We start from the raw sequence: 26722 nt of genomic DNA, 5'->3' as shown, positions 1-26722 counted from the left end.
GCTTCGCTTCACCTAAGGCATGAACAACGAATGCGAATCTGGAGAATTTAAACTCTTGCTTTTTTGTTTTGTTTTGTGTTTTTTGGTTTTTTTTTGGCTATATGTGAAGGACCTCACGGACAATGATTCGATCAAGATTCGATCGAGGGAAAGATAGCGATGCTCAGAGGAAACAGTAGGATTGAAATGTCTTTATTTTTGTAAGGATGTTTAATATTTAACTCAAACCTATATTCTTCAGCTGGACTGACACTGTGCATCATTCTTCGTCATTTGCCATATCTATGATCGCATAGAGCACCATTTTAATCCTTAGAAGCGGGAAACAGTCTTGTTTTTCTTCATGTTATGAACACTTCGAAGTTCTATGTATTGTTTTGAAAAAAATCTATATGTTTAAGTCATGACTTACTGCAATAAAATGTTGTATTCACATATATATATATATATTTTTAATAAGTATGACATTTCTGTCTACTGCCCTTAACATTCTGATGTTCTCAATAAATCAGATTTGGAATTGATTTATATCTCTCTTTCCCTCTCATTATTTATATATATATATATATATATATATCTTCCTTCACTATCCTGACTGCACTAGCATAGGAGCTCAGCAATAAAAAGACATTTTCCCATCCACCTATCCATCTCAGCTAGCTCCTCAACCATATGGAGTGACTAACTCAGTGGAACAACATTGGATTAAGAAAGTCAAGCGAAGGAAAACGGGGCTGAATATGGATTTATACGGAACGATTAAATTGGGTTCCCAGCTTGCTCAGTTGGTAAAGCATAGGACTCTTGATCTCAGGATTGGGGGGTTTGAGTCCCACACTGGGCGCACAGGCGAGTGCACACTTACTGCTGGTCCTAAGCCTCAGATAAACGCTTCAGAAAGGTTTTTAACCCCGGATGCCCTATGACAAATCAATACGTGGACAACGGAAGGGGATCCACTGTGGCGACCCCTAACTGGAGCAGCCGAAAGAACACAAACTAAAGTGTATTTCATTAGTTCCTTCCCTTGAATTACATTTAAGGTATAAAACATGTCGAGGTGTGCCGTTACAGGAAAACAAATCAACGGCAAGTAGACGCCGATTCTTTATACCCCAGCACCGTCGAATTCCTATTGGTCAGAAGGCGATGATTAAATTTTCCGTATCAACAGCTCCGATAGTACACTTGTTTCAGCTGTAAGGTAAATCAACGTGCTCATGAGAATACCTTATTTGTCAATAGCACCGGCATGAGGACTTGTCCGGTGGATGCACCAGAAAAACTGATTAACAAAAACGTATCTTGTTGAACACTTATTCGGAAGGAGTCTCCAATATCGCTGCTTATTTGGCAGCTGAATCTTGCGACTGGTGTAGGCTACAAATAAATTAGCCATGGCAACAAGTGTCAATTATAAACAGTGATCCCACGTTAGAAAGAAAAATAAGACGAGATACAGGCTTTATTATAAAAGTATTTATTACGGCATTTTGCGATTACAGCACGTAGAATTTTTAAAAAAAAAATAATAATTCTATAATAGAACTAAACACTTTAAAATTTAACTTGCTAGGGGCGAAAGAAAAATACTAAAATTCTCTGCTCATCATTAACGAGTGATCACTACACCCCCACGTGGATGGGGCATGATGTGCTCGGACGATGAACTTCTAGGTTTTGTAGTTTATAAGCCATTTATATCGTAGAAATATTTTGGGCACGGCTTTTGAAGTGACCCATTTGTTGATGAGCGATTAACAGACTATACGGTCACTAACTATAAACCTACAAACTCAACACGGTATACGTATGATAAGTTTACCTGATTAAATGGCCAACGATCGTATCTCTAAGTTACATCGTATATGCGAAATCCAACCAGAGAAAAGATGAAGTTAGTCCAGTAAAATCACTAACCACACCAACTCGCTATCACATTACTTACTCTTTAATTGCTTGATGAAAATCCAAAGTCGTATACAATCTACGCTTAAAGCCGGTACAGTGCACTGTCAGTTTGTAAGCAAAAATTTCCATGGAAGAAGAAAAAAAAAAAAAACCATAAGCAAAAAAAATAAAAATACATTTTCTTTCCCGCAATTTTCAAATTTGACTAAATATCAAATTATATACGAGTTCAAATGCGTATATATATTTACAGCTCACGGTTCAAACCCATTCGAATGTGTATGGTCTTCATGAGGAGTATGTGATTTATGCAAAGTGCTTATGTAACCGAAGAAGAGCTGCAAGTGAATAAGAAATAGGAGGTGTAATGAGAATAAGGGGTGAGATGAGAGATGCTTGATGTCACAGATGGTTTCAAATTTTACTTTGTGTATGTAAATGAGTGCGCTCTGTGTGTGTGGGGGCTTCCTGTTTCTATTGTCCTTCTCGTCCAGTCGAGTGCGAGACGACGGAATGGCCGCCCACTCGTTTCTAATTGCTGAAAATGCCTCCTCTTTCCACCGCTCGCTCCATGTTAATACTGACCTTTCGACAGCCTTAGGAAGGTCTGATCTTCGCCTGCCGTTCGAGTTCTTAACAGAGAGGAGGATCGAGCGGTTGTTTACAATATGCCTTTCTGAACGACTCTTCTCAGCGCAGGCCTGGGTTCACTTTCTGCCTTTTCCTTTGCCTTTGCCCTTTCCGGAATCCCTTGCGCTCTCTTGCTTGACCTCTTTTGTGGGTTTGGCCTTCTTTTGCTGTAGGGTCAGGACAGAAAGAGAGAGATTTATGAAGAGCATTCAGTGGTAGAACAACAGACTCTACTATAGAGTCAGGCTAATGCGGATTATACGCTACAGTGCAGTTCGAGATTTTAACAGTAAGGAATAAAACACAACAGGTCATGCGCTTATAGAAACATAATCAACAACAGGGTATGTGATGCAGCCCAGGTTACTGTTCCCACACCAATATTTTACTCCACTGAAACCACAGCAACGTGTGAACGATTACATTTAAAAAAAAAAAAAATCATAAAACATATCCGTTTATAGTAGAGGTCGACTGATAGTTATCGGTAAAATCCACTAAGTTGGGCGGTACCTACCCACCTATAACCGATTCATCAACTGATTCTTTTAAAATTGATACTGAATGAAAATACAACACTTAAAAACATTATAAGTATTGCTGAACTTTATTGCAAAAATAAACAGTACTGACAGTACCGTGAAAGTGTACTGTACTTTTTTTAAAATGAAATAAAGATATTAACTATTAATAAATATTAACGTAAACAAACGATATACATCCGAACTGAACCAAAAAGTAACACTCCAAATAACAAATAAAAATTAGAGATATCCAAAATAATAATAACTTTAAAAATTTTTTTTAAAAACACCTCAAAACAACACAACAAAATTAGTCCGTTTTTATTTCGCCTCTAGAGGCCGCTCTCGCACCGTATAGTAATGACAACGGATGCTTCTCAGCCGCTCCGCAACGGACGAAACCGGGAAAAACTATCGGTGTGCATTTTTGATAGTTCCAGCAAACGGTTACCGGTGCTAACCGTCAAAACCGATCAATCGCTCGACCTCTAGTCTATACTTATGTTTAAATGTTTAAAGTTAGCTCCTATTACCCCATACGTTATAACTCCTGAACAACACTGGAGACACACGCCTTCCAAAAATTCTTAATAAACATCTCACAGAAAACCTCAATATATCAACAATTACACATGTTTTTAGGGGTTTTTTTTAACTGTTTATGTGGAGCATCCACCATACAAGTCCCTGTGGAAGTTACTATAGAAACGATAACATGTTAGAATCGAGAACATCACTACTGCCAGAGCTGCTGATAAAGAAAACAAATCAAGTTAAAATGAATAATAATAATAATAATGAATGTGAACAGTGTAAAGTTAGTAATGAAGTAATCAGCCCAGTATTGGTGTTTCGTAATTCACCTTGATCATGGCATCCATATTAAGAGTTTCCTCCTCCTCCTCTTCCTCTTCTTCCTGTCCCTGGAGGTCACTGTCTACACTCAGATCAGGTTCGACCGCTCCTCTGCGACCTTTCTTTACTACCTGCAGTGAGTACGGTGTCAAGTGGGACTCCTTGTTATAAGCTCGCGTGAATGCAGCTTTCACCTGCGGAGAAAAAGTCAGTGTCACTTTAAATGTCACTTAAATGTCACTTTAAATGTCACATCACAGGTGATGTCACTTTAAAATGACATCACAGCGCTGTCATTTCTGCACAGTAATGGTCCCAGTAAGCAAATAACTGCAATGGTGGTCACTGAACCATTTCACTGTGGATTTGGATGCATGCTTTAGATTATTATACTGCTGGAAGATCCAAGCACGAGCCAGATGTAGCTTCTTCTCAAAGGCAGACAGATTTTCATCCAAAAGCTCCTGGTACTTCATGATGCAATGTATCCTAACGAGGTTCTCAGGGACTTTGGAGGAACTCCACATTTTTCTCTCCTCTATTTTTCTCTCATCCGAACAGAACTCGGTTCCTGTAAAAGGTTCCAGTAGCATCTGGCGATCTCCAGGTGCACGTTTGTGGTTAGACAAGGCTTTCTTTTGGCATGAAGATAAAGGGGATTTAATTTTAGATTCGTTTAATCTCAGCTTTGAGACACGGCGATCGTAAAAATGCTACCATCTTCTGCAAAAGTCCAACTGTGAACCTTGGAGAAACTTCTACCCTTCTAACCATGCACTCATACACTCTTCTGGCATACGGCCATTTTTAACCACCAAATTTCATTTGTATTCTTTAAATGTTCCTCATGTTGCTGGATGAGGAAATCTGGCCTTATGATTGTGTCACCTCATACTTGTACCCTGGAGAAAGAGGAAGAGTCATGGCTGACTGCTTAAGAGCTCCTAAACAATCAGGTGATGTTTAAAAAAAAAAAGTAATTCAAACAAGAAGATCCTTCAAGGAGATTTTCAGGCCCTCCAGGATTTTTCCCCATCGCAGTAATGAACGCAAAATCAAGCAAACACCGCAGTATTCGGAGGAGCGTGCAATTTTTCAAAATGACCTTTTTTTCAAAATTTTTCAAAAAGATTTTCTGCACATTCGGGGCCGAGAGCCCTCTTCGAACATGAGTGCAGCAAAAAGGTCTCGTTTACCAACAAACATCAATGCGGAAAGACCGCGCGAAACAATTGCGTACGATTGCGATTTCACCAATTCGAGTAGTTTTCCACAATTTAAAAAAAAAAAAAAAAAACTCCGCAAGTTGTGTCGCAAATGTTTTAAAAGCCGCAGCGAAATCGAGCGTTTTTGGCTGCAACGATCACGTGCAAAAAAAACTCTCTGAAATCCCGTACGTATTGGATTTTCGGAACAATCTCTACAGGTTCCAATACCTGTTCCACGTGTGGCTTTGTTTAAAAGCTATTCTTGATATTACACACAACCACAATGAGATTTTTCTTCCATGACTATTTCACCCATCTACCCCAGGTGACGATAATTCCTGAACTGACAGGAACTCTATAAGAAACCGAAGACGAACTTGCCACAGCCGTAAAGCAGAACACAACGCAGTGGATCTTCATACCTTGGAGTCGAGCTTGGAGTACGGATCGGCCTGTCCGCCCCACGTACTGATCTCCATGATGCTGTCGAAATCCTCTTTGACGATGTCGTAGTCGTCCATCAGCGTCACGCTCTGACTGGCTCCGTCTGCCCCACGACACCGCAGGGGCTCCAGCAGGGCGGAACGCAGGTAGGGCAGGTAGTCTAGATTTATCGCCTCCTTACTGCTCAGTGTCCTACGCAGAGAGGATGGCAATATTACTAGGATCGCAGGTTCTGACAGCATGCAACGAGGCATATAAACAAGGCATATTTGAAACATTTCGCATTTCTGAGCAAAAAAGAGTTTAAAACACAGTCGATTATTCATTTCATTTTCAATATTAAAACAAAAAACGAACCCAAACCGTTCAACTACCAGGTGGTGTGATGCGGTCGCTTCTGCACATTTACACACGTTTTGTTTCGTTGAGCGTCCACCCTACAAATCCCTGTGTTAATCGTTACTATAGAAACAATAAGGTATGCGCGCACCGAGCCGGCACCACTGTGAGACAGATATATCAAATGAACACCTTCTGACAATCCATGGTATAAGAACCCAGTGATGGTTTATTTGCAGTCGTATCTACCATATGTACATTTCCAAGAACCCCGAATAGCTACGAGAGTGAAAGTGTGTGCGTGTGTGCGTGTGTGCGCGCGTGTGAAGCACTCACTTCAGACTCATGTGTGAGGACAGCTCCTGTACAATACGACTGTGTTTGCCCGTGGATGAGAACTTCCCCAGCCAGCTGGGAAACGTGGGAAACTGACTCATATAACCGCGCATCAATTCCCCAGGCAGCACACTGGCGTAGATTGCCTGGATGATACACAGACACACAGTTCACAGAAGAAATATAAACAAGGGTTCATTCTCGGACCTGTATAATGACACCAGAAACGCAAATTCAGAATAATTGAGCTTCCACAGCGGGTCCGTATTCCTGCAAATATAAAAGATAAAAAAAAAACACATACTATATACGGCATCGAATGTGATACTATGACATTTTTGATACGGCAAAAATAAGTCCCGCCTGAATATGAGCCTTGAGGACATTCAGCGTTATAAAGGGAAAGTGACTTTTTCAGAGGAAGACGTGTGGGCTTGAATACGATTACTGCAGCTCACGTGACGTACGAGTCTGATCTTCATAAAACATGCTTGTGGAAGTGTATCATGGCACGAACAAAGGAGATTTCTGAGGACCTCAGATAAAGAGTTGTTGATGCTCATCGGGCTGGAAAAGTTTACAGAACCATCTCTAAAGAGTTTGGACTCCACCAATGTACACTCAGACATATTGTGTACAAATGGAGGAAATTCAAGACCGTTGTTACACTCACCAGGAGTGAAGACCAACAATGATCACTCCAAGAGCAAGACGTGTAATAGTCCACGAGGTCACAAAGGAACCCTGGGTAACTTCTAAGCAACTGAAGGCCTCTCTCACATTGGCTAATGGTAATGTTCATGAGTCCACCATCAGGAGAACACCGAACAACAGTGGTGTGCATGGCAGGGTTACAAGGAGAAAGTCACTGCTTTCCAAAAAGAACATTGCTGTCCGTCTGCAGTTTGCTAAAGATCAGTGCTGGGTAAGTTACTCAAAAAAACAAACAAAGCAATCCACTACATGACTAATTACTACTTTAAAATTGTAATCTGATTACTGCATGTAAAAAGTGATCAGATTATTAATTCCTTTATTTTTGACGTTACAATGAAACCTACAAAAAATACACTACAAAGTGAAACTCGTGGTTCTTTCAGGAATTCTAGCGCGCGTCAGTGTGCGACATGATGACAAAAAGGAGTTGGATTTATCATAAAACCTGCCTCGAGTGTTTGTAGGACTACTAAACTGATAAAATATCAAACCTTTCTAACTAGGCTAGTTTGGTGTCGCTAGCCGAGCGGAGGCACAGCTAAGCGATCACTGTACTGGGTTTAGCTGCTACAGAGCCATGCAAAGTACATAATCTTTCCTTATGCTCTACTCATATCATGTTCACGTGAACTGGAACTCACACACCTTATTTACCTCCTCAGCATCAGAGAATGTTACGGTTTCAGTTTCAATCCATTTATTAGTTTAAAAAAAAAAAAAAAAAAACAGCATATAATCATTTTCCCAATCATTTTCAGCCAATAAGACACGAGTGTTTGAGCGTATTTTCCTGTAAACCCTGTCTGACTGGTCTCCAAGTGGAAAATAATTCTGGGCTAAAGAAAAAAAAATCTAAATCGATTTATTTTAAAATGCATTTCAGTTAATACAGCTTTCTTAACAATAAATTTGTAACGCAAGTAACGTGACCGTACTGACGTCAGTAACTGTAATCAAATTACATACATTTTAAATGTAACGCGTTACATTACTGCGTTATCGTTATAGAAAAAGTCATTCGATTACAGTAACGCTTTACGTACAACTCTGCTAAAGATCACGTGGACAAGCCAGAAGGCTACTGTAACGATATTTCGTGGACGGATGAGACCAAAAGAGAACGTTTTGGTTTTAAAATGAGAAGCGTTATGTTTGGGGAAAGGAAACCTTAGAAGCTTATCCCATCTGTGAAACATGGTGGTGGTAGTATCATGGTTTGGACCTGTTCTGCTGCATCTGGACCAGGACGGCCTCCAGCATTGATAGAACAATGAATTCTGAATATCAGCGAATTCTAAAGGAAAATAATCAGGACATCTGTTCATGATCTGAATCTGAAGAGAAAGTGGGTCATGCGGCAAGACAACGATCCTAAACACACGAGTCGTTCTACCAAAGGACGGTTAAAGGAGAGTAAAGTGAACGTTCTGGAACGGCCGAGTCAAAGTCCTGACCTTAATCCAATAGAGATGTTGTGGAAGAACCTGAAGCGAGCAGTTCATGTGAGGAAACACACCAACATCCCAGAGTTGAAGCTGTTCTGTACTGAGGAACGGGATAAAACTCCTCCAAGACGACGTGCAGGACTGAGCAACAGTTACTGGAAACATTTAGTTGCAGTTATTGCTGCACAAGACGGTCACACCAGATACTGAAAACAAACGTTCACATACTTTCCTACACCGCTCACAGATATGTAATATTGGATCATTTTCCTCAATAAATAAATGACCGAGTATAATGTTTTTATCTCATTTGTTTAATTAGGTTCTCTTCATCAACTTTAAGGACTTTAAGTATAGCTGGTCTCTAATCACATTGAGTATGTACCCTTTAGAGCTCTTGAACCTATTATAATATGTAATGCCTCAATCTATTATGGCTAAATAAGTGAGATCATGATTAAATTCTGATTGTTATCACGGTGGAAAAATCACTAGCCTGGGAGCAGATTTTGTGTCGGGATTATTAGGGGTTTGTTTTGTAGTTTCATCTTGGTTGTCTGGTATAGAAGTAGGATAAGCAGGCTGGAAATATAGCACTTGCTCCGGATCCCACCCACAGCTGTACAACACATCGTTTTGTTTTTGTTTTTTTTTCCCTAGGCAGATTAAATAGTGTGCACAGATAACCTTTCCAGACTCGGGTCCAGCATAAAAGCCGTTATATAACTCTCCTGTGTTACTATACACACTCACCTCACAGCTGAGGAAAAAAATAAAGAAGCAAACCAGAATCTAATAATATCCTGAAGATGTGATGTAATGGGACATTAGAGCACACTTACCCAGAGCGTTCGCTAATGAATTTATGACTTGTCCACCACTACTTGTGATAAAAAGGTCTAATCGTAACTGCTGTTCATTTACACATAAGGAAACAAAGTGTGTATGTACCTGTGTGGGTAGCAGAGACCAGGTCTGGCGAGAACGGATCTGTCTGTCCACTAAATCTCCATCGCAGATGCTGTCGGCCGTTTTACTCAGCAACACTAAATGATTCTTCAGATTTCCCCTGACACACACACACACACACACACACACACACACACACACCACCACCATGGAACAAGCAATGAAAAATATAAATTTACAAAGCAACTGTACATTTGAATACGTCCTTGTGTGTATGCGCGTAAAGTCTTCGTGCGCGTGTCCTACCCTGCGGCAGCTGGCCGGACGTGTATGTAGTTCTCTTGGACGAACAGCGGTGCCAGCGAGTAATCGTGAAAGAAAAGGTCCGACTTGTCAATCAGGGTCATGTGGGCGGTCTCTTCACCTGAAACAAACACTTTCCTGCACACGTCAAATGGTCCCTGGAAACAAACAAGGAAACACACAAACACCATCAGGAGGACGCTGCTTTTGGTACGTCTACCTTAATGCGAGTGTGTGTGTATGAATGCGAGTGTGTAAGCTGGTACCATTTTCATGTCCTTCTTGGCCTTGTTAGCGTCCGCTTTTGCCTGGTCGTAGGTCATGACCTTGTCCGTGGCTGACCACATACTCAAATTATGCAGCACCTGGATAAAAGTGATATCACAAACAATACGAAACTATATTATAAAGCTATACAAAAATACATTTATAAGTACTAAACAAAGATTAGGTTTTTTTTTCCCCCGCATCGAGCTTTAAATAGGTTTTTATATTTCTCTCATGTTAGATTTGAAGAAGCACCAGCATGATTATTATTTGTACCAAAACAGATTTGTATCTATCTGATTTATTTCATGGCCCTGGAGAGGGTTGACCTTGGTGTGATTTAGCTTCAGGACCTTGGAATATTCTCACAAAACACAACATGCATCACAATATAACGTCTAGAACTCGACGCCAAAGGTGGATGGGACTCCTCCGCCACCGAGTCTAGTCCTTCTAGTTACTAACTTGTATCGCTCAAAAACCCTTGTAATATACTTCAAACAGGAAGGAAGCTATTGAAGAAACACAGTTTCAGACATTTCACCTTGCAATGACCTCTGGACCGGTTTGGATCAATTCCAAAATCTAAATCAGCTCATCTGCTAGTTATAACGATAAGTCCATATTAAAGTTGCAAGCAGCAAGTTCGGGGGCCAAGCACCCAGACTCGGTGAGCCGCACATTCACGGACGTGCTACACTTGCTGCCTAAGCAATAGCAGGAAAGAACTCCTAGAACTTTAGGCAAAGGGATTCAAGAGTGATTTGTAGTTTCACTCATGATGTGTATGTTTTGACCACGGACAGTGCTGTGACCTGTGATGTATTTTTTTTTCTTCTTGCAATTTAAAAGCATCTAAGGTATTTATGTTTTTCTCATGAGACTACCCCCCACCTCCACTTTGTGCAAGTTTAAACAGGTCTCGAGATGATGTGAATCAAATTTGGTGATGATTGGGCAGAATTTGGAGGTGGAACAGCAATAAATGGCACTTAGATGGAAGCATATTTAGGCATTTTATTGTAACTTTTGACCAGCAAGTGGCGCTGTAACGAGATTTGTCGAATTCGTCTTGGGGCATGGTCCTGAGAATGCCTACCAAGATTTGTCTCAGCGTGCACGGACGCTGCTGAGATACAGCCTCACGTCGTATTTGGCACATCAAGGACAAAATTTGTAGGATTAGCGGAAAAAAAACAAACAGTTTTTTGAAGAAAAAAAATAAATCCAAGATGGCGGAAAATCTAATTGGGTGGAAATTGACATCATATGGTGCGTTGAACTCGTCGCAGGGATGCCTGGCTATTAATTTTGGACAAAATTCAATTTTCCAATTTTTCAATTTTCCAATCGTCCAATTTTTGACGATTCAAAAGTTATGACCATAAACACACTCCCAAATTTGACCCGATGCTGGCGTTGGAGCGTTGGCAGCACTTGGCCCAAATTTGGTCAGAATGTTCCTTAGACCCTCCTCAATCAGTGTGCCAAATTTCAAAACTTTTTACTAGACGGTTCTATGGGCTGCTATGAACATCCTAGCCAGAAGAAGAAGAAAAATAAAAGGTAGAACAACAACAAGGTGCCTACACAGCTTCGGTGCTTGGCCCCCCTTATAAATACTACAAATATTCAACCACTCATTCTTGCTCTAAAAAGAATTTGGGGCAGACGCACAACCCAAAAACATGACGCCACCCAGTGGCAGAGGCATAAAGCTGACCAGCAGCCAGAAAACAGATATGTTATCTATTGCTTTTTAAATCACACAAAGCACATAATAAATATGACATGAAAATTTCTGCTTCATAGTCTACAGAGGACACACGATTTATTATGAAATCGACGTTATGTAATATTTCCCAGCCCAAGCTCCATCTAAACACTCTTGACGGAAACGTCGCGGTGGAACGTACCTGTCGAATGTCCTGATTTGACGCCAGGATGACTTCGTTGAGCGCCGGGGGCGGGATCTTTAAACCTTCTTTAAAAGCAATGGACATCATGGCACCCTGATTAGTGAGAAAGAAGCGAGGAAGGACACTTCAGTGTAAAAGCAGACATTAAGAGATGCGCTAGGGATTTATACGCCGTTTTGGCTACGATTGCTCGGAGTAACCCGAGACAGACGGGTCTGCGGTCCTTGAGGACGTTTCGCTACCTTTATCTGTTCCACGCGAGGCCGGTGGAAACGCAGGTCGAAGCAGTAGTTAGCGAGGGAGCGGATCTTCATATGGTTGCGGTCGTTACACATGCAAATAATGGGGATCTTTGAATTTTTGATCAGACCAATCAGCTCCTGCAGGCATCGCACAGAAGACAAATGGATTAAAATACGGGTGGGTTAACTCTTATTTGGTGGTTAACACTGTGCAAGTTTTTTTTTTTTTTTTTTTTTAAACAAACAAAAAAACCTGTATTCCTCCTCTGTCCTCATTTCCTGCCATGCCATCCACCTCGTCCATTATCAGAACGTGTTTATCGCTGACCGTCTGAGATGCACCTGAGAACACACACAATGCTTTAGTTTCTAACTGAACAGACGACCCTCGTTTCTGAAGCCTTTTCAATCTAATCTACACCCACTTCGTCTGCAGCTCAGTTTACAGACAGTTGTTCGAGAACTCGATACATGATTAACGCCGTCATGAATTCTGATGCCTAACGTATTTGTAAAACAAGCTCTAATATTTAGACCATCGTGCATTCGTTCCAAGCAAAGTCATGTGACACCGAATGACCGAGTAAGCCTTACTGTATCGCTCTAGAGGTAGAGGTCACAAGAAAAATAAATCGAGTTTTGGTGAGTCTGTGCCTTCTGTAGTGCAAGTTTCTATTCTGTTCTTGGCCGACACGAGTGGAACCCGAAGAGATCTTCTACTGTTGAAGCCGAGCCACCTCAGGGTTTGACGTGTTGCACTTTCTGAGGTGCTTTTCAGCTCACCACGCTTGTACAGCGTGCTTATGTGAGTAACCATAGACCTTTCCTTTCAGTTGGAACCAGTCTGGTCTTTCTCCTCTGACCTCTCTAATCAACAAGGTGTTTCCATCCACAGAACTGCTCTTACTGGATGTGTTGTTGTTGTTTGCACCATTTTGTAGACTGCTGTGCATGAAAATCCCTGAAATATTCAGAGCCGTCTGGCTCCAACAAACACGCGGCAGACGAAAACGCTTTCCCCCGGTCTGATGTGAACATTAACTGAAGCACTTGACCTCTATCCACAGGATTTTATGCACGGTCCTGCTGCCACATGATTGCATGAGTAAGCAGGAAAAAAAAAATGTAACTAATATACCCGATGCACTTGCAACGTTTGCGGATTTAAAAAAAAAAAAAAACCTTCTGAATCATAAAAACAGACTCGCGCATTACATAAATATCAAATATAATCCTTTTTGCTTGCAGCAAGCGGTACCAGTGCTGTAGGTTTAAAATATGCAGCGGTATATTGGTTAATGATGCAAGTCAAAAAATGCCTTGAGACTTCCATTAGAAAGGAGTTTGAGAGTAAACACATGTTCTGCTCTGAATTTATTTTACTGTTAAAGGGGTCAAAAAGTTTGAGAAGCCCTGGGTTCCGTATTATATGACGCATGGATCGTAAAATTCAGCATGGATGATGATGTTGCTATGACAGGAAGTGAATGTAACGTGGCAATGCAGTCCAATTAAAACAGGCACAAATAAAAAAGGTCATCGTTCGCCTTTAATATAATATGTTAATATTAGGAACAAAATATTATATTGTGTATATATATTGTTAGCAGCACGTCGTGTACGAACGGCTGAAGTACCTGTGTAGAAGTTCTTGATGCTCGTGTTATTGAGAGACTCGGCGATTACTTCTTTCAGACTGTTCTTGCTGCGGGTGCAGCTGGCGTTCATCTCCACGTAACTGTAACCCAACTCCTACACACACACGCACAAGCACTGGTAACTAACCTTCTTTACTCCTGTAATTCAAGTTATAATCATTTCTCGTTTCTATAGTAACAGCTAATTCACAGACCGCTCCACGTAATCGAAACCTAATAACAAAGTAAATTTCAAAACGTGTTATTTATCAAATCTAAATACAACACGCTTGATCGGTTGCAGTTCACAAACTTAATTCAATATATATATATATATATAAAATCTCTCGCTCTCTCTCACACACACACACACACACTAACCTCGCACACAAGAGCAGCAGTGGTGGTTTTCCCTACACCAGGAGGTCCAGACAGCAAAGCAGCTTTAAACCCAGAACCATCATCCTTACCGCCGAACCTCCCAAACCTAGCAGCTGCAGAGAGAACGAGAACACGAGAGACAATCACAAACACGTATCTAAAGACAGAAGAAGAAGACAAGAAAACCCCCACACTGCATGTTAAAAGATGACACATTATCAGCAAACCAGGCTCACACTGTGCAGAGGTGGACAAATCAGTAGCCCAGGTGGCCGGGACAAGCTGATTTCTTGTGCGGCCAATAAACTTATGGCCGGTTTAAAGGTGCATTAGGTAAAATTTGTAAAGAAAAATATACAAACGTAAAAAAAAAAAATAATAATAATAATAAAAAGAAAACAGATAGGTGGAGTTGAATAAGATTTTAAAAATTTCCACCCATGTGCACAAAGCTCTGCCTCCTAAACGTAAGGCGGTTTAACTAGAGACAGCATGCTAACTAACAGTGACCATTAGCCAGGAAATCTCTTTTAAGTGCACTCAGACATACAACTGCTTGAAAGCCAAGCTGTAGCTCTATAACTGTGCGACTTCTCCTCGTGATGATTTACGAGGATGCGAAGAGGCATTGGGTGTGTGTATATGAAATGACTGACATGAGGCCAATCCAAATATAAACAAACATTCTGGACCATTATTATTATTATTATTTCTACATTATTCTCCACATTATTTTGACGAGTAAGAAATGAAAATAACTGTATTGTATTCTATTTAATATTTCTATTTAAGTAGCGACCACTTAAGCACTTAAACATTCACACAGCAAATTCGTTCACGATACGTTATTGTATTACTTTAGCCTAGTTTCAAAGCAAACAGCTTTCGTGTAATCACGTGCACGCACTCACTCACCTGTTGGCTTTGCATTGCCGCTGAGAGTTTTATGCCAGTTCTTCAGCCACCTCAGTAGCTTATTGGCACAGCTCTGCTCTCCCTGCTGCCCGATAAGGTTCTTCAGATTGCGGGGGCGGTACTTATCCACCCACAACAAGCTGCTGCCGTCATCCCCCGCCACAGAGGGCGTGCTTTTTCCTGCACCAAACTCCAAAGTCTTTCTGACCTCGGATGAAGAGCCTTGGCGGGAAGCTCTAGAAGTTCCAGGGGTAGAAGAGGAAGATGGCTTAGACTTCCTCGGTGAGGGACTGCTCTTGCTTGCGGAGGGTTTTCCAGGTGAGACTTTGCGCCCTGAAGGGGTGCGTTTGCCTTTAGAGTCCGGGCTCCTTGATTTAGTGGCTTTACTCTGAAATACAGAAAGGTGTGAACATTTAAATGTCTTCTATTCTACAGCATTAGTGTGATTCAAACACAAGCAGATAGGGCTGGGTAATATGACAATATTAGAGGCTGAGTGATAGTGAATTTTACCGATAATTAAGCTGGGCGGTACCTGCCGATAACCGATTAATCAACTGATACGTTTTCAGTTTAAAAACTAACACTCAAAGATAAAATATTGCTGAACGTTATTGCAACAATAAACAGTACTGACTGTACCATGAAAACGTACTGTTCTTTTTTTTAATGTGATAAACATTCAATAAACTATCAATAAACGTTAAAGTAAATAAAAGATACACATCCAAACTGAACCAAAACGTAACAAATAACAGATAAAAGTAGAGACATCCAAAATGAACCAAAAACACTTCAAATATCGCAACAAAATGAGTCAGTGACTTTTTATTTTGCCTCTAGAGGCCGCTCTCGTACCGCTCTTCTAAGCCGCTCCACAACAGACGCAACCGGGAAAAACTATCGGTGTGGATTTTTGCCGATAAACGATAGTTCCAGCAATCAGTTATCCGTGCCGATTAATCGGCAAAACCGATCAATCGCTCGACCTCTAGACAATATAATATTGATATCAGGATAAATTCTCTCACGTATACTTTTTCTGAGATATTACACTATCTTCAACATATCATCATGATATCATTTTGTCATCTCACCCGCCCCTATGAGCAGACAGCATTCCGATATCCATGTGTACTGTATGTCTGCCTATATGTGGCATCATTTTCTACAACAGTGCAATTATTTCTATAGTGAAAGTTCCTGTGAGGAGATTTAGGGAAGGAGTCTCCACTGTCAATGCTTTGTAAACACTCGGAGGTAAAGCTGTAACTAGGTTTTTCCGACACGGGTCAGAGGACTTTGCAGTTTCTCGATAGCGCAACAAGCTGCCGTGCGCTGTCTTACTAACTTCGAAAGAGATCAGGGGAAAAAGAAAAAAAATTAAAAAATAAAGAGGATGGTGATGGAACAACTCTTTATAACTGCTAGCAGTGGCTCACTGGCCTGGATAAACAGGCCAAACATCATATTTATGCCTCTATAAATCAACAGACGTCTAACTTATGAAGGACGTTCAAGGAGAGAAAATATATTTTATTTTATGCCCGAGAGTGAAATGGATTGGAATGCAATGCTTTCAACCAAGCTGCTTATCAGACCTTTCCTGACACCGTGACATCAGACCGGGTGCAAAAACGGTTCAGAGAAATTGTCTAACTGTATTCTGCTCAAATCAAACAACCTGGAGTGAGCACTGCTGGAATAATTAACAGGCAGTCTCCTGTGGGCCATTTCAAAAGTGAAACTGACCAAAATTTGGCTGGAAGGTTGAATAATTACGCATAATTATTCATTTATTCGCTAATAAGCCTGTCTAAGCTATCATTTTCCAGAGAGGTTTTGCAGTGATGAATAATACATTTTTCACTGTGTGCGTGGTTTCAAACCTCAGCTTCTGCAGCGATCTCGTATTTGGACTTTTTGCCCGGTTTGGTTCGGATCAGTTCCAGTAACTCGTCCTCGTTTATGATCTTGGTGCCAAAACTCTGTGCCTGAGAAACAGAGCAACATATAAAAAAAAAACACACCGGAGTTTTATTTCGAAACGTTATGACTCGAAGCTACAGACAGAGGAAGGCGAGAGAAGAACAGCAGGAGCGGGAGGAGGAGATTACAGAAAAGCTGAGCGATCGAGATGAGAAGAATTTTCAGACCTTCTCCGTCTTGGAGGCTCCGCTGTCTCGGCCCAGCACCAGGTACGTGGTTTTCCGGCTGACGTTTCCTGTGACTTTCCCACCGTAGCGCTCGATTAGTGACTTTGCGTCGTCCCGTTCCAGAGACTCCAAAACACCCGTTAACACAAACACACAGCCCTCGAGGCAGTTCTCCTCTCCCTAACACACACAATACACGACAAGAGAGAATAAGTAACAATATACAATGGTGACTGAAAGTTTGTGAACCCTTTAGAATATATATATATATATATATTTTTTTTTTTCATATTGCTAACATGGTTTGGGTCCACTGGTCCCCATTATGAGTGAATCATCACTGCAAATCAATGCATCTTTCAATTTTATCCCAGGATGAAACCTTTCTCTCATGATGGGAGTGGTCTCTTCCGGGATGACTCCGCCCCAAACTACATGGCAGGAGAACTCACTGAATGGTGTGATGAGGATGAAAATGATGTAATATACTACGGCTTTCACTCACCAGATCTCAATCAGATGGAACGCTTATGGGAGATCTTGAAGTGGCGTGAGCGCTCTCCAGCACCGTGATCAAAACACCAATTAAGGGATTTTTTTTTTTTTTGGAAGAACAGCAGCGTTCATCACTCCAGTACAACCCCAGAGACCCGTTTTGGCGGCTCGTGGTGGCCCAACACCTTACTAACAAACCTGTTCCTTTAATTTGTCTCTCCACTTAGTTTGTAGGCAGAGGTGCATATTTCCATGAACAAGCCAGGTGGCAAACCCTGTGGACCGAACGCGTGCAGAGTGCCAATCTGGCCAATCAGGGAACGACAGAACCAAATCACCGGTTTTCGGACGACGCACATCTTATGAGTCTATTTTTATCTACATTACTTTTAAACCAAGAGTTTCATTCCAGCTGCAGATCTTCCATAAAACTTGTCTTGCGTGCAACGTGTACAAGTACGTGTTAGGGTTTTATTACCTGCGGGATCACTTTAGAGCCCAGGGCGCGAGGTCCTTCTCGGTTCAGGAAGTTTCGATACGCCGTGGAATTCACGCGCTTCCTCTCCGCGTCCTCCGGACTGGTCTATCAAGAGTCACGAGAGATAAACCAGAAAACGGTTTCAGAACTACAATTCTGAAATACGCAATCAAAGAAAAATCTGCACTGGAATTACATTTAAATGCAGGACAAATAAATAAATAAATAGATCGGCAAAGCTGACGTAATATTGCAGCAATAGTACATTTTTACGATATTTCTTATATTCTCGTAACTAGTTATATCAAACTCAGTTTTACCAAACGTATTCATTTATTTATAGTAAACTGCTTTCAAATGTACTTTTCCTATCCATCATTTCATCTTAAAAGCTCCAGTGTGGTGTGTTGTTAAAAAAAAAAAAACTATTCAAACTAATAAACTTATCACTGAACCTATAGACGTATCTTTTTAACGCAAGATTATAAGAATAATAATTGAAACTGTGCACTGGATGTCTTTTCTTTTTCGGATATTTTCTTACCTCTGGTTTCGTAGGGGAGGTTTTGTTACTTCCTCCTCCACTCTTGGGTGTGGAAATGCGTTTCGCGCTTCCCGCCGAAACGCCCGTTTTGGGTGTGGCCGCCGCCTCTGATGAAACTCGTGCGATTGGCTCTTTTTTCGGGGAGATGACGAGTTTGCTTTTCTTCTCCTCCTTCTCACTCTTCCGCCGCTCCTCCTCCTCGTCGTCGGCTCGCTTCTTCATCAGAGCCAGTTTGGAACTGGCTTTTACGGGACTCTTCTTCGGTGAAGGCTCCTTCGGCGCACGCTTGGCTCCTGCACCGTTCGCTTGAGAGCCGGTCTTCGAGGGCGAACGCGAGTCCACGCGAGCCTGACAAACAAAATTAAATAAAAGAAACGTTACAGAACACCTGACTTCAAAACAATGATGTGGGGAAAAAAAACTATTTCCAGGCATTCGGGTCACTCCCGGCATCCTGCTCCATGACGGACGAACTACAGGCAACCGGCCGCCTTTTAACCAGACCTTAACATCAAAAGCAGACGAGTCGATAGTACAATTTTTACAACAGGAACTAACTTGTTCTACAAACGACAACATTCAACGTAACTATAAAGAGATTTTTTTTTTTTCTTAAAAAGTTAATGTCGTACAATGATACAAAACATTAGAATTTTTTGATTGAACTGTAATATAAGACGAAAGAAAAAACAAGCAAATGTTCTGAATGGGGAAAAAAAATAAATAACTGACCACGATTCATAAAAGATGCTGCAGTGATGCAGGAAACAACAATGAAGTAATGCTTTATTTCTATTTTCTATAGAAAAAGTTTTAAAACTACCAAATATTTCTGATTAATGCAGACATAATGGGATTAAAGCAGAAGCCTATGGTAGATTTGTTTTTGTTGGTTTGTTTTAAACAGAAACTGAATCTATGCCTAGTGAATGCCTGTGAACATAAACAACAACAACAATAACAACAATATTCAATTTAGGGTCGCGTGTTCAAACTAACGTAACGTTTTAAACTTCGAGTGTGTGCTTGAGTTGAGATTATAACGAAGGGTACAGGAAGATATTTTCTGCCTTTTAAACGAAGGATACGAGGTCATTCAGAACGCTATCGCACCACACATTACATCCGGTGGCAGGGTTGAGGAATTAGACAAGCTTTATGTTGAAAAAAAGCCATTTGGGGGCAGGGGGGGACGGGACATTGGAGTTACCTTTTTAGACATCGGGGCCTCGTCAAACATGGCCAGGGTTCGAGCAAACTCCTCGTCTTCGTGGATCTGCTTCTCCAACTAACACACACACAAACACGTTTCCGCTGTATCTCAACAAATGTTAAGACTTTACAAACATATACACACATAACAACGTTTCACGTTTTAAGACGATAAATCTAAAATCGTTCGCAAGGACGACAGATAACAGACCCGATTAAACAGATGTAACGTGTTCAAATATGTAAAGAAAGATCTGTACAATAAGCTGGTTTCATCCCGATCATTTTCTAAAGGAAATCCTGTGGATTCTGGGCGTCACAAGCCACTGGGGGGGTGGGGGGGGAGGGGGTATCCACTCAGAACGCTCTATAATGCAGCTGGTACACAGATCAAAGCTGCAACTCATACGAGCAGGTCTAACTCACCTCCATGTCCTCGTCCATCTGTAATCGTTTAGCGATGGCCTCGTCGTCATCGAGCGCTCCCTCGGTATCTCGTGTAGGCTGGAGGAGACACGACACTCGTCGGTTTATACGGACCGAGATCAATATAACGACTCCGAACACTGCCGGTACAGCAGTTTCACAATAAAAATAAAAAACCTTGCAATTTCAACAGGGGTGTGTAAACTTTTTATATCCACTGTATATTTTGTGGCGTTTCGGTTCGTCGCACCATCTGCACTGAACATCCATCCATCTACTATACCGCTTATCCTTTTCAGGGTCACGGGGGAACCTGGAGCCTATCCCAGGGAGCATCGGGCACAAGGCGGGGTACACCCTGGACAGGGTGCCAATCCATCACAGGGCACAATCACATACACAGTCACACCCATTCATACACTACGGACACTTTAGACACGCCAATCAGCCTACCATGCATGTCTTTGGACCGGGGGAGGAAACCGGAGTACCCGGAGGAAACCCCCTGGAGGTGTGAAGCGAATGTGCTAACCTGCTCTGAACATGAAGTGAAGAATAACCTCCTAGCGCTTCTCGTACTTTCCCGTCCGATCATCTTCTCAATCAATGAATGAATGAAGGAGATTGTAGCTCGGCTGATGTACTTACCGCTTTCCTCTTGGTGCTCGTACTAGCCACCAGCTTCTTCTCTGATCTCTTGGCCGTGGCGGTCCCGAAGTAATCGAACACAGAGGTGGGGGTGTGTTTGGGTGCGGTCGGACCGAGTACGTTCTTCTTCGCTTCTCCCTTTGGGCTAGGAGATTTAACAGGAGGCGTTTTTACCTGCTTCGCTTTGGTCTCCTTCGAGTCCGAGGCCTTTTTCTCGCGGCTACAGCCGTTCTCTTTGAGTTTCGAGGACTTTTTCAGAGACGAAAAGGCTTCATCGGAGTCTGGAACGACAGGACAGAGCTGGTCAGTATGGTCACTGGACATCGACAATGTTATTGTTGATACAGCTGTCTACCACGGTATTTTGGATTCGAATATACAATTACATAATTCAGATTTATTTTAAGGGTATTTGCATCCACGGTGTAGGAATTACAGCACTTTTTATATGTGGTCCAAAAATAACTGGCAACCCAACATAAAATTCAATCGTCATTTTTAATACTTGGTGGAAGTCTGGAAGCCATAGACATCACCACCACTAGACGCTGGGTTTCCTCCCTGCTGGTGTTCTGCCTGGCCTTTACCGCAGCGGTCTTCACTTCCTGCTTGCTCTTGGGGCGTTTGCTTTCAGTTTAACCTTCAGCAAGCGAAATGCAGCTCAGGTAGATTCGGGTCAGGTGACTGACTTGGACACTGTAGAACAATCCATTTCTTTTGCCGGTCCCGGGCTGCTTTCAAAGTTTCGAAGTTGCATTTTTTGTGTCGTTGTCCGTCTGCACTGTGAAGCGCCGGCCAATGAGTTTGGTTTTGAAGCATTTGGCTGAATCTGTGTATATAATACAGCCATATATACTTCAGAATTCATCCTGCTGCTTTCGTCAGCAGTCCGATCATCAATAAATACTAAAGGAACCAGTTCCACTGGCAGCCATTGACACCCACGCTATAAGACGAGTCGGTACGCTTCAGATCATGAGTGACTCCTTACCTTCTCCATATTCTTCTCTTCCCATCATTCTGGTACAAGTTGATCTTTGTCTCATCTGTCCATAGGATGTTGCTTCAGGCTTTCTTTCAGCTGTTTTGGGCAAACTCAAATCAAAACAGTCTTCCTGTTTGTGAGGCTTATCAATGGTTTACATCTGGTGGTAATCCCTCTCTACAAGAGGTCGACCGATCGATCGGTTTCGCTGATTAATCGGCATCGACAACCTGGAGCTATTGTTTATCGGCAAAAATCCACACTGATCGATTTTCCCGGTTGCGTCCGTCGCAGGAGCGGCTGAGAAGCGTCCTCTGTCATTATTACACAGTACGAGAGCGGCCTCTAGAGGCGAAATAAAAACTATCCCTGACCAATTTTGTTGTGTTATTTGAAGTGTTTGTTTTTTTAAAATCCATTTTCGATGTCTCTACTTTTAAAAAGTACAGTACATTTTCATGGTACCGTCAGTACTGTTTATTTTTACAATAAAATTCAGCAATGTTTTACTTTGAGTGTTGTGTTTTCATTCAGTATCAACTTTACAAAACTATCGGTTGATTAATCAGTTATCGGCAGGTACGTACCGCCCGACTGCGTTATCGGTCAAATCCACTATTTTTACTATTTATTTACTCCAGCCGAGTCACCTCTTGCTTGTGGACTTTGACACAGATACGCCTACCTCCTGGAGGGTGTTCTTGATCTGGCCAGCTGCTGTGAAGGGGTTTTTCTTCACCAGGGAAACAATTCTTCATTCATCAACCACAGTTTTATCTGCTTACTTGTGACTAAATTAATGAGTGAATAAACACTAATAGAAGAAGGGGGCGGGGCACATATAAGAAGTGCAGTAACTCCTACCCGGTTCGCCTGATTTGGATGGAAACAGGATGGATAGACAGCTAAAATAACACTAACTTTCTCAATGTCCAAATATTTATAGATCTGAAATGGCATAGTCTGTTTCCAAGACATCCCTCACCTGAATCAGAAACATAAGTCACGGGATCTTTCTTCCCGGATGCAGCGGGCTTCTCTTTAGAGCTTTTCTTTCCTTTCTTCTCCTCTTCCTCCTCATCTGCCACATGGGAGAAATACAGAGACAGAAACAGGCATGATGTCTTCAAGTACAACAGGGAAGACCTACAGAAAGCCTGAAACATCCATCATCACTTCCAAACATGTGACGTAGGGATGCATCGATAGCATTTTCTTCATACCGAATACAAGTATGTGTTTTTGTAGTACTTGTTGATACCTACATGAAAATGAGCAACCATTTATTAAGTAACCAGGGGATTAGTGATACCAGTATCAGTATCGATGCATCCCTAATGTCGCGTAATGCAGTGACCCAAAGACAGTATAGTCAGGAGTTAATGAGGAATCTGCACCGCACCTGAATCAGCGATGACCCTCTTCTTCCTTTTGGCTGCTCGTTTGTCCTCCAATTTGGAGCTTGTATTCTGGGCAAGTGAGAAAAGAGGAAAGATCAATACCGCTTTCTAACGGGACGTCACTACAAAAACCTAAGGTACGTTTCTAACCTGAACCTTGGACGCGGGTTTCTTTTTATTCTTCGGCTCGTCATCGGTGCTGCTGCTGCCACCGTGGCCGGGCTTTGGCGCAAAGAACCTGCGTATATCCTGTCACAGGAACAAAAGGTGCAGTGAGACGGATTATATCTTCCTCGATTCAGAAAGAGAGACTCGACTGAACAATTTATCGTCTGATCAAATGCATGACATCACTGTTAATCTCCTATACATCTGCATAAACATGACCTAAAACATCATCAGATTTTCACACGAGTCCTAAAAGTAGACAAAGAGAACCCAATTGATCAAAATGAGAAAATTAGAATACTTGGTCATTTATTCATTGAGGGAAATGAGCCAATATTAAATATCTGTGAGTGGCAAAAGTATGTGAACTTCTAGGATTAGCAGTTTAATTTGAAGGTGAAAATAGAGTCAGGTGATTTCAATCAATAGGATGACGATCAGGTGTGAGTGAGCGCGCCGTTTTATTTAAAGAACACGGATCTATCAAAGTCAAACACGTGTTTGTGAAAGTGTATCATGGCATGAACAAAGGAGATTTCTGAGGACCTCAGATAAAGAGTTGTTGAAGCTCATCAGCCTGGAAAACGTCACAAAACCATCTCTAAAGAGTTTGGACTCCACCAATCTACACTCAGACAGACTGTGTACAAATGGAGGAAATTCAAGACCGTTGTTACACTCACCAGGAGTGAAGACCAACAAAGATCACTCCAAGAGCAAGATGTGTAATAGTCCACGAGGTCACAAAGGAACCCTGGGTAACTTTTAAGCAACTGAAGGCCTCTCTCACATTGGCTAATGTTAATGTTCATGAGTCCACCATCAGGAAAATGGTGAGTCACTGCTCTCCAAAACGAACATTGCTGCCCATCTGCAGTTTGCTAAAGATCACGTGGACAAGCCATAAGGCTAGTGTAACAATATTTTGTGGACAGATGTTATGTTATGTTTGGAGAATGGAGAACACTGCATTCCAGCATTAGAAGCTTATCCCATCTGTGAAACATGGTGGTGGTAGTATCATGGTTTGGACCTGTTCTGCTGCATCAGGGCAGGACGGCCTCCAGCATTGATAGAACAATGAATTCTGAATATCAGCGAATTCTAAAGGAAAATAATCAGGACATCTGTCTGTGAACCGAATCTGAAGAGAAAGTGGGTCATGCAACAAGACAACGATCCTAAACACACGAGTCGTTCTACCAAAGAACGGTTAAAGAAGAGTGAAGTGAACGTTCTGGAATGGCCGAGTCAAAGTCCTGACCTTAATCCAATAGAGATGTTGTGGGAGGACCTGAAGCAGGCAGTTCATGTGAGGAAACCCACCAACATCCCAGAGTTGAAGCTGTTCTGTACTGAGGAACGGGATAAAATTCCTCCAAGACGATGTGCAGGACTGAGCAACAGTTACCGCAAACATTCACATACCTTTACCACTCCTGTAATATTGGATCATTTTCCCAATGAATAAATGACTGAGTATAATATTTGTCTCATTTGTTTCACTGGGCTCTCTTTATCTTCTTTTACGAACCTGATGATGCTTTAAGTCATATTTATACAAACTTTCAGGGAAATATTTTCCTCATAGCACCTAAAACTAAACAGCTAACTTGATAAATAATCGAAAAACAACTACATATCACGATTAGCATCTTTATCTTCCAGATTGTCCCCTACAGCAGTCAGTACATTTAGTGTAATGCAATCCCAAGAGGAAATCGGTTAAGAATATAGGGGGTAAATTATGGCTGGAGTTTAAAAGAAAACAAAGTAACAGAGTTTGTTTGTTTCTTGGGGTTTTTTTTACAGCTTTAATCAGAGCAACACAGAATAACCGATTCTTTACAGATTACAGTTAGTCTCATCATGTTGACTTCCTGTTGTGGTCGAGAACACAGCTAGTTAGTTAGTTAGTTAGTTAGTTAGTTAACTCCCCATGAACCTGGCACAAGCTGAGCTTTAATTCAGGAGCAACCATTACCCTGTCACTTCCAGACTTCAATATAAGAGTCTGCTCTTTAATTATAAATAATAAAACAGAGTTGTAAACTTTGGGAGGCAACTTGACATTAGCCTGTTGTGTGTTGTTGTGTTGTGCTTTGCTGTGTTGTTGTGCACTGTGTTGTTGTTGTGTGCTGTGTTGTTGTTGTGGTGCTTCGTTGTTGTTGTGTTGCTGTGTTGTTGTTGTGTGCTGTGTTGTTGTGTGCTGTGTTGTTGTGCGCTGTGTTGTTGTTGTGTGCTGTGTTGTTGTTGTGGTGCTGTGTTGTTGTTGTGTTGCTGTGTTGTTGTTGTGTGCTGTGTTGTTGTGTGCTGTGTTGTTGTGTGCTGTGCTGTTGTGTGCTGTGCTGTGTTGTTGTTGTGTGGTGTTGTGTGGTGTTGTGTTGTGTGGTGTTGTGTTGTGGTTGCGTCACAAATGCCTTCTCGCTGAATTTGTACTGATCAACATGTGGCCTGGAAGCCATTACTTCATTCCCTATGAAGTGCACACCTATATAGGGAAAACTGCGCCATTTGAAATACGACCACTAAAAGTTGCTATTAGCTGTAAGTGCAGGGTCTGCTTTTATTCTCCAAAACTGCACGGATACGCCCCGGTGCACGGCCGTGCAGGTCAGCTACAGTGTCCACATTTAAACTGAGAGAAGAGTAATAAAACAACTCACCATCTTCAACAGCTGTCATTAACTTTTTGTTGTTGTTGTTATTGCAGCAAAAGCGCGTAAAGATACGCTTTCCAGTCTTTGGCGCCAAGAGTGCTTCTTTCTGGCGCAGCGTGATGACGTAAAGCGGGCGGGGCCTCACTGGAACCGCGAGGAGCAGTGAAAATTAAAAAAAATATAGATAGATATATCTTTCAATAAACTGTTAATAAATAATTGTTTATCTATATAATTAAATACATAAATAAAATGCTGTTTTAAATGCAGTTTAGACGTTCTTCAATTATTTATTACGTTCATTAAATGGAATTATTTCCTTATTATTTTTAAGGAACATGTATAACTGGAATAAAGTCGGTGTGACGTTGGACCGTCGATATTCGCGGATATGCGGAAATTAAGGGACCGTCTCTAAAGTTCCATACGACGTTGTTAAACACGATTCTAACTTCAATAGCATTTGAAGGGAGTGACTTACAGTCATATAACCGACTCTAAAGTGCTCATGTAGGTGTCAGCTATAATGCACACCTCTTAGATTTTTGATATTTAATGAAATAAACTA

At 41.5% G+C, this 26722-nt stretch overlaps 1 protein-coding gene across 2 annotated transcripts; it reads right to left on the bottom strand.

Annotated features, from left to right (window-relative positions):
- Positions 1 to 1464: 1464 nt before the first annotated feature.
- Positions 1465 to 26296, bottom strand: rfc1 (replication factor C (activator 1) 1). 2 transcript variants are annotated; one of them, XM_053619232.1, is made up of 24 exons: positions 26161 to 26296; positions 23477 to 23575; positions 23329 to 23395; positions 22912 to 23007; positions 20942 to 21222; positions 20294 to 20371; positions 19866 to 19943; positions 18656 to 19003; positions 18112 to 18216; positions 17139 to 17318; positions 16872 to 16976; positions 14983 to 15370; positions 14068 to 14180; positions 13687 to 13801; positions 12303 to 12391; positions 12050 to 12187; positions 11805 to 11900; positions 9888 to 9986; positions 9625 to 9779; positions 9361 to 9478; positions 6248 to 6393; positions 5551 to 5764; positions 3929 to 4114; positions 1465 to 2708 (listed from the first exon to the last, which is right to left on the bottom strand). In XM_053619232.1, exons 1-24 carry the CDS (start codon positions 26161 to 26163, stop codon positions 2619 to 2621), a joined length of 3387 nt encoding a protein of 1128 aa, XP_053475207.1. In that variant the 5' UTR covers positions 26164 to 26296; the 3' UTR covers positions 1465 to 2618. The 2 variants fall into 2 exon arrangements, with proteins under 2 accessions (XP_053475207.1, XP_053475208.1); XM_053619233.1 differs by having other exon boundaries at positions 23483 to 23575.
- Positions 26297 to 26722: the final 426 nt, after the last annotated feature.

This window comes from Ictalurus furcatus, chromosome 29, assembly GCF_023375685.1.
Source record: "Ictalurus furcatus strain D&B chromosome 29, Billie_1.0, whole genome shotgun sequence".
Lineage (NCBI taxonomy): Eukaryota > Metazoa > Chordata > Actinopteri > Siluriformes > Ictaluridae > Ictalurus > Ictalurus furcatus.
Note: the sequence above shows the minus strand (reverse complement) of the source record. Positions and strands in the feature narration are given on the sequence as shown.